This window comes from Phoxinus phoxinus (genome assembly GCF_949152265.1).
Source record: "Phoxinus phoxinus genome assembly, chromosome: 10".
Taxonomy (NCBI): domain Eukaryota; kingdom Metazoa; phylum Chordata; class Actinopteri; order Cypriniformes; family Leuciscidae; genus Phoxinus; species Phoxinus phoxinus.
In genome coordinates, this window is record NC_136885.1 from 5,874,008 (window position 1) to 5,887,118 (window position 13,111).

Sequence of the window (13,111 nt, forward strand, 5' to 3'; positions counted from 1 at the left end):
CGTGAACACGTGTGGGTATTTGGACAGGCCCAGACTTTCCCTATCTTCCAGTGGGCGTGAATAAGCTGCACTATGGGCCAGACTCTGTGCCATGTCCCGCTTTGCGAGCCTAGGCAAGCCCTAGAAAGAAATAATAAAAGGGAATGTGAATCACGTGCAAGAGGCTATGTTTTCCTGGTTAAACATTCAAACTAAACGGACAGTAAACGCATAGATTGGAAAACAGATGACAACACAGTGAGGACAAAAGTAGTGGGGAGTGATGGGAAGAGAAACAGATTCTACTTCTACAGTGTCAAAAGGCAAAGTAGGGGGAAAAACGCTGAAATATGCAATGATACTTTCATCTATTTGGAGTACAGGTTTACTATGCACACGGGGTTATTAAGAGGATAGCAAAGTGAAAGCCCCCCCCCCCCCACCCCCTCCTTTAAAGGTTCTCTTGTACTCCAGCTTTAATGGCGCCATCCAAATTACGCCTGCTCTACCAAGCATGTCTGAGCTACGTAACTCAAACTCGTTATTAAAAGTCTGCCGAGAGTCACCTGCCGCACAGAGAGTGCATAAGTTCGAGATTGTCACCGTGGAAACGTGAGATAGCAAGCACCTGTTCCTTCCCTGGAGAGGGGCGACCAAGCCCTTTCCTCCAGGGAAAGAGAGACGAATCCTTGGAGTGTCATCACCTGCCAGATTAAACTGAACACAAAGAGCCACATTTGATACACCGCCATCAAGCTCTTGCTCAGATAAACGATGTCAACAATCCATCAAACAGTTGGAAAGTTGTATGGTGTTGTTATTAATGCTACACTAGGCCACAAACATACTATGCAAACATGTGGATGCTTGGCCAACACATTGGAAGCACATGATGCTGTTTGTTTTAGTTTGGTGGTAATATACTTTCAGTTATTTTCAAATGTGGCATTGAAACAGATGAACTTTACCTTACTCTGGAAGATGTTTGCCTGCATGGTCAAATGGCAATTGCAATGCCAAGGTCAATAGTGCAATTGCCAGGTAACACGCATACTGATACACTGCATTCCTTGAATGCTAAATGTGTAATGGACGGTTAACATCATGGACCTGATCACGACATCCAAACCAGGAATATGGTTAACATTCAAATCACTATAAAACTAGACAAAACAAGGACTCATTAAATATTTCATGTTATTGAACACAAACTCATATTTTTGTGGCAAGCTACATCACAGTGACATTTTTTCTCTCCCATCATTCAAAGATAATTGAGAGCAGAGAATTGTTTGGGTAAAATAAAACCAACTTCCGGTTTCCAAATAGCCGGTAAAGGACGCGCGTGTTCAAGTCTTTCCAGCGTCTCAAATGAAGTTTGGTTAAATAAGACACGTTCTCATATGCAATTATCTCGTTTTAATCTGACTCCATGAATTAAAAAAGGTTCAATGTGCAATAAGGTTATGTTTACACTTAAAATAGTTACAACATGTAATGATAATTTAAACCATTTGTACCCAGCATAAATGTAAAATGTTACCTGAGAGAGAGAGAAATAGAGATAGAGAGAGAGAGAGAAATAGAGAGACAAAGGCAGAGCCTCTGTCTCAGTTCAGCATCCAAAGCAAAGAGACAGAAGAACATTTGCAATCAAGTTTTGTCATCTCCTCTGACCATGTGACTAACACCTAGGTGTGAGATATTCAAACCGACCAATCAGACCATCACCATCTCCCCCATTGTCCAAAAGCTTTGGCCTAATAGGCCCACATCAGTCTTAGCATTGCTGTACTGGAAATGTCTGAGAGAAAAGCAAGTGTCTTTGTTGCGTTGAAATAATCTTGGATTATTTCCAACCTTACAATGATGAATGGGAATAAAATGTATGTTTTTGCTGTTGTTTGTGTGGGCCACACAAGTAGCTGATATAGCACTCAGTGTTATCGACTGAAATCACACCGTCTGTAACATTATAGGCTAGTTCTGTTTAGTTTCAGTTGTATTTTTGTATTTCAAACATTAATGCATCACATACTTTAGCATATTTTCTTATTGTTTAATAACAAACCACTGCCGGCATGTTATGGACAGAAAAGCCAATGATTCCTACATATGAGAGCATAGCTTGTGTCTTAAGTCAATGTGCAATGCTGTTTTTAGTTCTGTGGTCCAACATATTAGCAAATTCAACAATTTAAAATGATTGTGTTAAATACTGGAATGAGGTGGTTTCTGGTTTCGAGGGAAGGGACATGACGGTAAACAAATGAGATGGGAGGAAAAATTATATTTCAATGACTTTGGGTTCTTTTGCACAACTTTTATGTTCTGAGAAACATTCGACCACGAAATGTTCCCCTTTTCCCCCCCGAGAAAAGCAGAGGAATGAAAAACAATTTCAGTGCTTTTGCGAGTGAACGCACGCAAAGATTCTCGGGGAACCCAAAAAGCATTGAAATATATATATGTTGTTGTTTTTTTACATCACCATGTCCCCCTAAGGGGCTTCATAGTTGTGTGATGTCAGCTGAATAAAAATTAGTTTCAGAGAAAAAACATACTTTTTTTCCCCCAAAGTAACATGCCCAACAAGACCAGGGTATGTGCATTAAGAAGAAGTCCATTTTAATTTCATGCTAACTCATGTGCAGTGCTTCACAAGCATAAACATCACAAATAACAAGCTAATAAATGCTGGCTATTAGTTCTGTTCCAGGAAATGATCAGGCATGATTACGTTGCATGTCTATGTTTGTCATTTTAATATTATGCGAGGATCCGCAGGCCTCTCACAAACAGATGTTTTTGATTGTTATGCAAATCTTCAGCTTCAGCACCTTGAGTAGATGTAAGGTCCTGTTTTACTGCGGTCTATCCTCACGGCCTGAAGGATAATAAACAGCTTTGCGAATACTTTAATACAGTCTTCAATGTGAAACTGGGTATATGTGATAGACCTATAATCAGTTTACCACAATGTAATCTAGTAGCAGTTATGAAGTGTCATTAGCGTTACGCACCTCTCTAAACCTAAAAATCACTGGACTTGGAGAAAAAAAGATCAGTGCAAGACCTTTAATTCAACAGGGCATCCCGAGAAAAAAAGTTAATCTATGTCCAGTCAACAAAATGTAAATATAAAACCAAATAACTCATCATAAAAAAGTGGATATTGCCAAAATTTTACATCAATGAAAAAAATACTTAAATACATGCATGGCAGTATTTTTTATGCAGAAGAAATTAATTAAGCTATAAAAATAACATTAAAGGGGTGGTTCAGGATTTTGGACATCGGACCTCATTTTCAAGTTAGCCTGGTTGTTATTCATCAGTGGAGACAGTTTTCAAAAAATTTCATCCAGTCCTTCCAGTTGCATAGTTCGCCGATGCTAGGCTAGCGCGAGTCAACGGTATAAGCTAGCCTGCCATTAAAAACAGTTTTACCCACTCCAAAGTACACCAAAAGCAAATAAATTATAACGGCAGACTGTCGATGTAAATGTCTGTTGAGAGAATAATGTTAGAAATCAAACTACCCTTTCATTGCATTGCAATAGTTACACTTTGTTCCCTGTATTTATTAGCCCAGTCTACAGCAGCGGCGGAGTGATATTAAGTTACCTAGGCAACCGAGAGAGTCTCCACATGACGCAAGTGTATTTACCTGCCGCTGACACTCATCACTACAGAAGCAGAGTATATTTCACTAAGAAATCAACATAGGACTATGGCCACGTTTGAAAGCCATGCCAATGTTTCAGACTTTGGAGACGAGGAATGTGTTTTATTCAACGAACCGTACATGTATGAGCCGGAATACACAGACGAAGAACTAATCGAGATAGATACTAAAAGGGCAGAAATTGAACTGTAACGTTATCTCCACTAACGCTGTCATTTTCATTCTATAAGTTATGAAAAGGGACTAGCTTAATAGATAGCTATAGTAGCCTAACAAAAGTTATTACCTGTTCATCTGCTGTTGGTGCATATGGAAAGACGGCTGGAACTGCATTCCTTGTCAGTGACTTATGAACGTTTCGATTATGGGGTTTTTCAAAGTCGTCTGGTCTAAAATAATCACTACAAATTCGCAACTTTAATAGTCTCTGCCGGTGTCTCGTTGTCCAAGCCAGCAGAAAGAAGCCACAGTTGGTTCCTTTCTGGATCTCTCAATGGAAATTTGTGGAAACTTTTTGCATGACCATCTATTTGGTTTATTTTTACAATTTCGAAATGCACAACGAATCACCATGTTGCCAATTCCTTAGTTTATAATCGAATGTTTTTCAATATCGTTGTTCAAGGCTACTACTAGCTAGCTAGACGTCCCGTCTGTAGTGCGCGCGCTTCTGTTCTGTGTTTACTTTTCGGCGCAGTACTACTAACCGGAGCAAAGTAAAATTCCGCCGCTGCTGAGAAACTAGTTCCTGTAAATGTAATGTGATCATTGAGATGTAAGAGTACCGGACCGGTACTTTGATTTCTAACATTATTCTCTCAATAGACATTTACATCGACAGTCTGGCGTTATAATTTATTTGCTTTTGGTGTACTTTGGAGTGGGTAAAACTGCTTTTAATGGCAGGCTAGCACAGATACCGTTGACTCGCGCTAGCCTAGCATCGGCAAACTATGCAACTGGAAGGACTGGATGATTTTTTTTGAAAACTGTCTCCACTGATGAATAACAACCAGGCTAACTTGAAAATGAGGTCCGATGTCCAAAATCCTGAACCACCCCTTTAAACAATTACAGTTTGTTCAGACATTATGCCGGTTACTCTGTAATCAGAATTTCGGATTTCATCAGAAAAAAGACAAACCCATCCACAGTCCCATCCATTGTATAAAAAAAGGGAAATATGAGTTGTAAATGTTCTTGATTCATGCATCACTGGACAACATTATAGCAACACACCAGCATATATGATTGAGCTGAAGGCGAGCATAACAGTGTTGATCCTTGCAGAATCCAGTCACTGTCCTATCTGACAGAAAAGAATGCATGTCACAGCAAACCTCTACAGTTATATATGTATTCATGCAAAGCTAGAGTCAGATCATTGCGTGCCAGTTTTCCAAGAATGTCTCGTCACACATCGGAGTTGAGGCTCAGGTTGGCTAGCCGTGGGTCTGAGTTGATCTCGTATCTGTAATGGTATCCCTCCATATGATCTCTGCACGCGTCTCGGATATTGTAAATCCACTTCTTGATCCCTTTCCTGTTTAGGTAAAGGACCAGGAGGAAAATGACCCCAATGAGGGCCAGAACCATCCCCAAAAACACATACGAGGGCTCCAGAGCACGATCCACATCTCCATTGTTGCTCCAGCACGGGAGATGTGGTTGTTCTAGGTGTAAAAGTGGTGCATTTTTCAGTTCTTTTGGGAAAGAACAGGTCAAGTTTAATTTGTCCACCACAAAGTCATGTCTCTCTAACCAAATCAACATGTCCTCGATATCGCAATCACAGCGCCAGGGGTTTCCTGCGAGACTGACGCGCAAATCAGGGATCAAACTGAGCTCCGCCAGGGTCACGTTTGACAGGACTTTTAACGCGTTGTCTCTTAAGTCCAACTCTTTAAGTGTAGGATTCACAAATGTATCATTCCCAAATGAAACAAGGGTGTTGTTCCTCAAATCCAAAACCGTTAAGTCCGACAAATCAGTGAATATGCCCTCCGGAAGGAACACCAGGTCATTATTGGACAAATCAAGATGGGAAACTTTAGATAGGCTGCGTTTGAAAAGATTTGCAAACACACCCATGTAGGAGTGATTGTATAAGGATGTGCTGAGGTTTAAAACCTCAATCTTGTTGTCTTGAGGTAAAGCCTCAACGTTAAACTCTGAAATCCTGTTGTTGCTGAGGTCAAGTAAACGCAGACTTGGCAAGTTTTTAAACACCATAGAGTCCAATTGCTCCATTTGGCTCCCAGACACATAAAGGTGTGTTAAATGCTCCAAAGGCTTGGGGAAAGATTCATTGTTCAGAATCCTTATATTGTTTCCACTGAGGTTAAGTGTGGTGATGTTTTCTGGAAGGGGTTGTGGGATGGAGCTCAAGTTTTGGCTAACACAGTTCACCACTGTGCTTTCGCACGAGCAATGGGCAGGACATAAAGATAAAGATGAGCAGGAACACGTCAGGATGAGTAAAACACAGAGAGTCAGGTTACACATATTCTTTTGTTTCCTCTGAAGTTGAAGCAAACGCAATAATAATCCAACATTGGACATTTTGAAGCGATATAAATCAAACTGCGTGAAAGCAATTCTCTCCACAGAGATGAAAGGAACACGCGCACGCGCTTCTCAAACGACCGTTTAACGTAAAGTCTCACATTTTTCTTTGTTCTTTCATTCGGGATGAGCTTCCTTACCTCCTCAGTTCCAGTGCAAAGCAAAAGAGATGCGATGGGTTTAGTCCGTGTGCGTCAAAACCGCACGTTTCTTCAAGTTTCAAATATGTTTCTCTTCTTTTCATGAGTTCCATCAAAAGTAGTGCCCAATCCTACGAGCGATTCCTGTCCAAAACAATGCAGATGTGTTATTAAGGGTCTTGATATGTTAAAAAGGGCACAGTAGATCCACAAACCTATAAACGTGTTTTCGCCGCGTTTGTTGAGTTATTCTCGGGGCTCGTCATCTCAGCGTCCCGCAACGCTCGCGCTGCTCGCGGTAAATGATTCTCCCCCGCCGCTCCCTGGATCCACACTGAACGCTATTCACCGGACTGTACCATTACACGCGTACGGGGGGCGTCGAGGACCACACACGTTACCAGCAGCAGAGTTGTGAAGTTTTCCAGCCAGGTGGTACATTCTTTTAGGGGGAATGTAGACTACAAGTAAATAAAAACGTTCTTGGCATAAAACACTATAAACACGCCACGGAGTACATAAATTTAAATACCTAAATATAGATATGATATAACAAATAGACATTGTAATCATAACGGGCTGCGGGCAATGTGCTATGTATTTAAAGTCCCCATGAAATAAAAAAAGTTTAATTCATGAAAATAACTTTTTTTCTTAAAAAGTTTAAAACTTAAAAAGTTTTTTTGGCGTTTAGTGTGATTATGTTAGCATTATGTTATCTATGAACGAGTGTGCTCTACTAAAACAATGACAAAATTCACTTTTTTTTCTTTTCTTTTTTGCAAGATGACATTCTTTTATTGCAGTTGTGAGCAGTAAAATAATATATATTACCTACACGATTACAACGAACGACAGTTTTATATATATATATATATATATATATATATATATATATATATATATTATTATTATTATTATTTTAAATTTTTTTTGCTGATGAACAATCAAATAACAAATAAGGAAAAAAAATTAACAATTACAACAATGAAATGGCATTGGATGACAAAAGGAGGAAGACAGTAAATACACTTTAAGTATTAAGGACAATGGAAAAATAAAAGAGGTATTAAATCAAATTACATTTGACTCAACACAATATCATACAATTTCAAAAGTTTGACCCTTTTTTTGTTGTTAATTCTTTTCAGTGTCTTAATTAAGTAGTTGAAGTCACACAGAAAATTATTTAATTTATGAATACAATATTTTGCCAATAAAATAAATATGTTTCCAATATATTCACAAAATTCACATTTATGGAATGGACCAACGATTTTGATGACACCACTCTGCATTTCAGCTTCTCATCAGATTTTCTGTCCAATCAAATGCTCTCTAGAATTGAAGCTCCGCCCCCTACATTATAAATAGACACCGAAGCTGCAGCTGAAATCGATCACTCGCTCACTTCACACATTTACTATAATATGCAATATGTAAATATGCTTTCCATTGGGGCGAATGAAGTCTGGTGGTTTCATGTTAGAGTCGCGTGAACCACCGCAGCGCACACACAGTCAGCTCCGGTCCAGAGACACGACAGCACTGAGCGGATCAAATGCGCGAGTCGGGGCAGATCAGCAAATATATCGGATTTGAATTCTGCACAGGATGCTATATTTTTAAATCGATATGGTGGAGATTAGGAAGAGAAACGGTTAGAGATTATGAGGACACTGTGGCTTTATTGAGCTCAATGGCTCTGGCAGTGGCCGAGCTATGACATAAATGAAACACTATTGGCTATTTAAAAAAAGGGGAGGAGCTGTTCGATATGTCCCGCCCTGTCTTCCTGTTTCACTGGAAATTACGTCACCAAATTGAATAATGCTGCGCGTTTCAAGGCGCTTCAGTGGGCCTTTAATAAGTCTGTACGCTATACGCTTGTTTTTAATAATATAATTTAAAAAAACTTAATAAAATAAAAAAGTATAAGAATAATGATGTTGTAGATTGGGTAACTAAACTAATAGAAACACATTTTGATGTAAAACCTTATAAACACGAGTACTTCTTTTTTTACATAAATTATTTGACAAATAGACATTGTAATCATAACAGGCAATGTGCTATGTATTTAAAGTCCCCATGAAATGAAAAAAAGTTTATTTCATGAAAATAAACTTTTTTTCTTAAAAAGTTTAAAACTTAAAAAGTGTTTTGGCTTGTTGTAGTGTGATTATGTTAACATTACTGTTATCTATGAACTAGTGTGCTCTAAGGCTATGTTTACACGGAAACGATCTGAAGTGAAAACGCAAAAGTGGCGTTGCGTTATCACATTTTATTCTGCGTTTAGACGAGCGTTATGGGGGGGGGGGGGATCTGAGTGCATATGGTGACGCAAAAGTGTGTGAAATTCGATGTAGTGTGCACTCCAGGCGGCTAGGTGGCGATGTGAAGCTGCTGCTTTAACCCTCGGTGTGGTTCGCGTGTCGCTCAAAAATGACAGATTATTATTTTTTTATGTTTTTGTCATTGAAATTAATACTATATTTTAGTTTGATAATGTTTTGTTATTTTCCTGTACTGGCGCATGCCTGTGATGTAAACGCGTACGCGACGCCTTCACTGTCTAGCAGACTTTTGCGTTTTTACCCTTTAGACGGGAACGCGACGGTGGAGCGTTTTTAAGATTTCCACTCTGGAGGGTGGTTTCACTTTTTTGCGTTTTTAAGCCCCAAAAACGCAGTCGCCGTGTAAACGAAAGGCACATCTGATAAAATATTTTTACGTTTTCAACCGCGAGCGATCTCGTGTAAACAGGGCCTAAAACAATGACAAAATTCACATTTATGGAATGGATCAACGATTTTGATGACATCACTCTGCATTTCAGCTTCTCGTCAGATTTTCGGTCCAATCAAATGCTCTCTAGAATTGAAGCTCCGCCTCTTACATTATAAATAGACACTGAAGCTGCAGCTGAAATCGATCACTCGTTCACTTCACACATTTACTATAATATAAATATGCAATATGTAAATATGCTTTCCATTGGGGCGAATGAAGTCTGGGTTCATGTTAGAGTCGTGTGAACCACCGCGCACAGTCAGCTCCGGTCTATATATATATATATATTAAATAAGTCAGTACTGAAGAGGTACTATAAACTCTTCAGTTTCAATGATAGCCTAATAAAAACATAATAAAAGAAAAAATAATTGTAAAAGAAAAAAATATATATGAGAATGGTTTCATTTTAATAATTTTTCATTCTAATCACCACTATTAATACACAATTATTCGTGCAAGAAAGAATTAAAGCAATTGAAAGATTTCCTTTTAAAAAAAGCATAGCAATTATCTGGTTGACGTGATAGTCATGTGACTCGTGTGGAAGGTGTGCCCCTAAGCCCCGCCCACAGCGCCTACGCAAGAGAGGGGACTCCCTTGCCAACTCGCTAGTCCGTCTACAAGCCATGGATGCATATCATACATTTCTTGAGTGCCTCCATAAAATTGTGTTCCACAAGTGCAAGACCGGTTATATACTTCTAAGTCTTTTACATGTCGATTTGTCCTATCACAAATGACAATACAAGGCTGCAAGGAGAATTGTCCAATGAAATGAAAGGATACATGACTAATGGGCCAATCAGAATTCGTTTTACTCCTGTGTGCCTCCGCCTCTAGATCTTACTTAATCGAGTAGTATCTTCTCCTGCTGCAACATATTTATTACCGCAAAACACCAATCTTTCCTTTAAAGATGTTTCTCTGGATCTGTCGCATAGGGAAAAACACTAACATGGCCTTTTCTTTCATCTAGCGTCAGGTGAGTGAGAGATATATCAGCGCGTTGTCTTTTAAACGGGCTGTCTTTCAATACATAGTTCAGCCCAATATGGTTCATAAAAATTATGATGATGTGTCAGTGACTCAGAACCGAGACTTCGTCACACATCTCATATGTCCTGTTATTGATATTCACGAACTGTCCGTGCTGTAATGAGTTAAATATTTTCTCCACATATTAAAGCTTGATGAGTGTGTAGCTTGATTGTCCCTGACTGACAGTGACATTACATGACAGGTTTGCAGTCTGCAAATGTAAACAAACGCTTTACATACAGACTTATTTTCTCAAATATGTGATTTTAATAGTTTAAAGTATTGAATTTTGGATTTAGGGTCACAAAGTTATTAAATATCCAGAAACTGATGCAAGACTGAAGCCATATTTAGCTGATGGAGGTATTTTTGAAGGTGTCAAACTACTGCTCTGCCAAGTGTGGCATGCTGGGCTGTTTCTTCAACTATGTGCACTTTTTATTATTTGCATTAATTAGTTCACATATTTTACTTTTTTTTTTTTTTTTGGTGGTGGTGGTGGTTTGTAACGGTCACATGGAAAGTTATAGAAACGTTGCATTATTTGTCATTGTTTATTAATTTATTTATTTTACTACTTTTCTAATGCCTATTTTGTATAGATTTAATATTTTTATATATATATATAAAACCAGATCTAATCTTAAAAGCATGACCAATAAAATTAATAATCATTTGTACATACTATGATTATTGCAACAGGGTCCACTGTTGAATATTGTTTGTGGACAAGCTAGCGTGATTAAAAAGTGTTTAAAAAAAATCTACATGGCCAAAAGTGTTAATAATTGAAGAAACACACATTTATGTTATGTACAATTTTACTTTATTAAATCAGATAAATTAGTATTTTAAAAAACATTTTCAAATGGTGTTGTTTATTCACAAATAAAGGCACAACAGAAGTGCTTTAGTATGATGTAGGGGTTGCACAGACTTGTTGACTTTAAAGGTGCAATTTCTGACAAACTGTTGATATTTGAAATCACCAAAACAAACTTGCGCCTACCCAACAGGATCACACCCCGTTCTTGATAGCTCCTCCCCCAAGTTCACAAGTACGCTATGGCTGCATCTGAAATCGCATACTCTCTTGAGTAGGTGCTTATTTTGAATAAATTGCTTCACAACCATTAAAACAATATGTTCTGTTTAGAACGAGTGTGTGTAGTATGAATGTAATCTGGACTACATTCACCGTGATGTCATTATCATGTGACCTACCAGCACCAGTTACTTCGCTTCACTGCCATTCACAAATCCTCTCCCGTGGCCTCATAGGATAGTAAAGTCCATCATGTACACACTTCAGAAGAAGTCAGTCATCCGGGCACTTTTTGCCTACTCTTTTATGAGTACAGTACATTCAGACATACTACTTTTGCCACATACTGTCTTTCGCCTGTTATATAGTAGGGGAAGTATGTGATTTTGAATGCATTATGATGCAACACAGGCACCTCCCACCTCATGAGTGGACACGCCCCTTACTGCTATTTGACTACAAGTGTGTTTTCGTACTCTGTCCGATCCACTTTCAACAGCGTTTCTCAGAATACTCTTGCTTTGCCGTGATGCTTTAAGCTTGACATTGATTAGTCGCTGATCATGTGATGTTTGACATTAACAACATGGCCGCCTTGCAGAAGACTACTGGCAAAAGACATTCAGACTGTTCTGACTTAGTGTGCCATATCTCAACTGATCGGACTTACAGTTTTCGTATAAATTACAATCAAAATGCCAAAAAATCTCATAGATTTGCATTGGCTGTAATACTAATGATGTCCGCAGGACATAAGAAATATTTAAAGTCCATTTTTACGCTCCATTTCCATCAGTTGAAATATGAAAAAGAATAGAAAGGAAAACACTATAATCTCTTATTTACTGTAATCATTCAGCAAATATGGATTTTTATCATTTAAACAAATCTTTAAATATATCTAATAAAATGTAATCTTAGACCCCTTGCAGTCACGCATGATCAACAAACTTTAAACTCTTGGTTTCAAACTATGGTGCACTATATCTATGTCATAGCCTATTCATTTCTTTTTCACCGTATGTTAAATTAGTGTAACTTTGTCTTAGTTATTTGAAAAAAATATATGATTCCCAGTGTGCTCAGACTTACTGGATTACTGTTCACTTCATTTTTTTATTATTATTTTTTTAAAACAATTTCTTTATTTGTGAAAAATAGTTTAATAGGATTACAGAATCAAGAAGTTGGCATCTAAAGCATGAGTCTCAAAGTCTGTTTAGATTTTACAAATTTGTTTTTTAAATCTTAAATTTTCTAATTATTTATTTCTAATTTATTAAATATTAAATAAATATATATAGCCATATTTATCAGCCATCTGGCACCCTGCTCTTTAAGATATCCACGTCGGCCATAAAAAACCCCCAATATCAGTCCAACACTAGTTAAAATGACAAATAAATGCATACTCCGCTCCACAAGTTATGTTTTAATACCATCTCAATGCTCAATATCGGGCGAATGCATGTTTTAAACAGTTTATTGTTTAGGTAAGATCTAAACTAATGTGCATTGTAACGCACACACATAGACACAGTAGCTCGCACATCATGTATAGATCGTGCGAAACAGAAACATTCAGTAACGCAGAAACTTACTATCAATGTTGTCCCGTTATTTATCAAAAAATAGCTTAAAAATCAAAGTTCTGTCATATATTTCTGTTTTTAAAGTACCTAAAACCCACAGCTTTACTATTATACGAGAGACACTGCACAGACAGATAGATTAGGCTAATATACGCACGCAAGTGTTCTCATCTCCTCTCACTAATGCATTCAAATAAATGTAATCTTACTTGGTGCTACTTTATATGCATCTCATTTAGGACGAGCAGAAATCTGTAAGAAATGT

The 13,111-nt window shown here is 38.0% G+C and overlaps 2 protein-coding genes across 2 annotated transcripts in view; one reads left to right on the forward strand and one right to left on the reverse strand.

Moving 5' to 3' along the window:
* Window positions 1–4,731: 4,731 nt before the first annotated feature.
* tpbg (trophoblast glycoprotein) lies at window positions 4,732–6,375 on the reverse strand. Its single transcript, XM_079626180.1, has one exon. The coding sequence runs from the start codon at window positions 6,227–6,229 to the stop codon at window positions 5,081–5,083; it is 1,149 nt and encodes a 382-aa protein (XP_079482306.1). The 5' UTR covers window positions 6,230–6,375; the 3' UTR covers window positions 4,732–5,080.
* A 3,604-nt stretch (window positions 6,376–9,979) lies between these two features.
* Window positions 9,980–13,111, forward strand: part of ibtk (inhibitor of Bruton agammaglobulinemia tyrosine kinase) — a 43,693-nt gene continuing 40,561 nt past the window's right edge. Inside the window, exon 1 of the mRNA XM_079625058.1 lies at window positions 9,980–10,153. The gene's annotated coding sequence lies outside the window, so the exon portion shown is untranslated. The remainder of the gene's footprint in view (window positions 10,154–13,111) is intronic.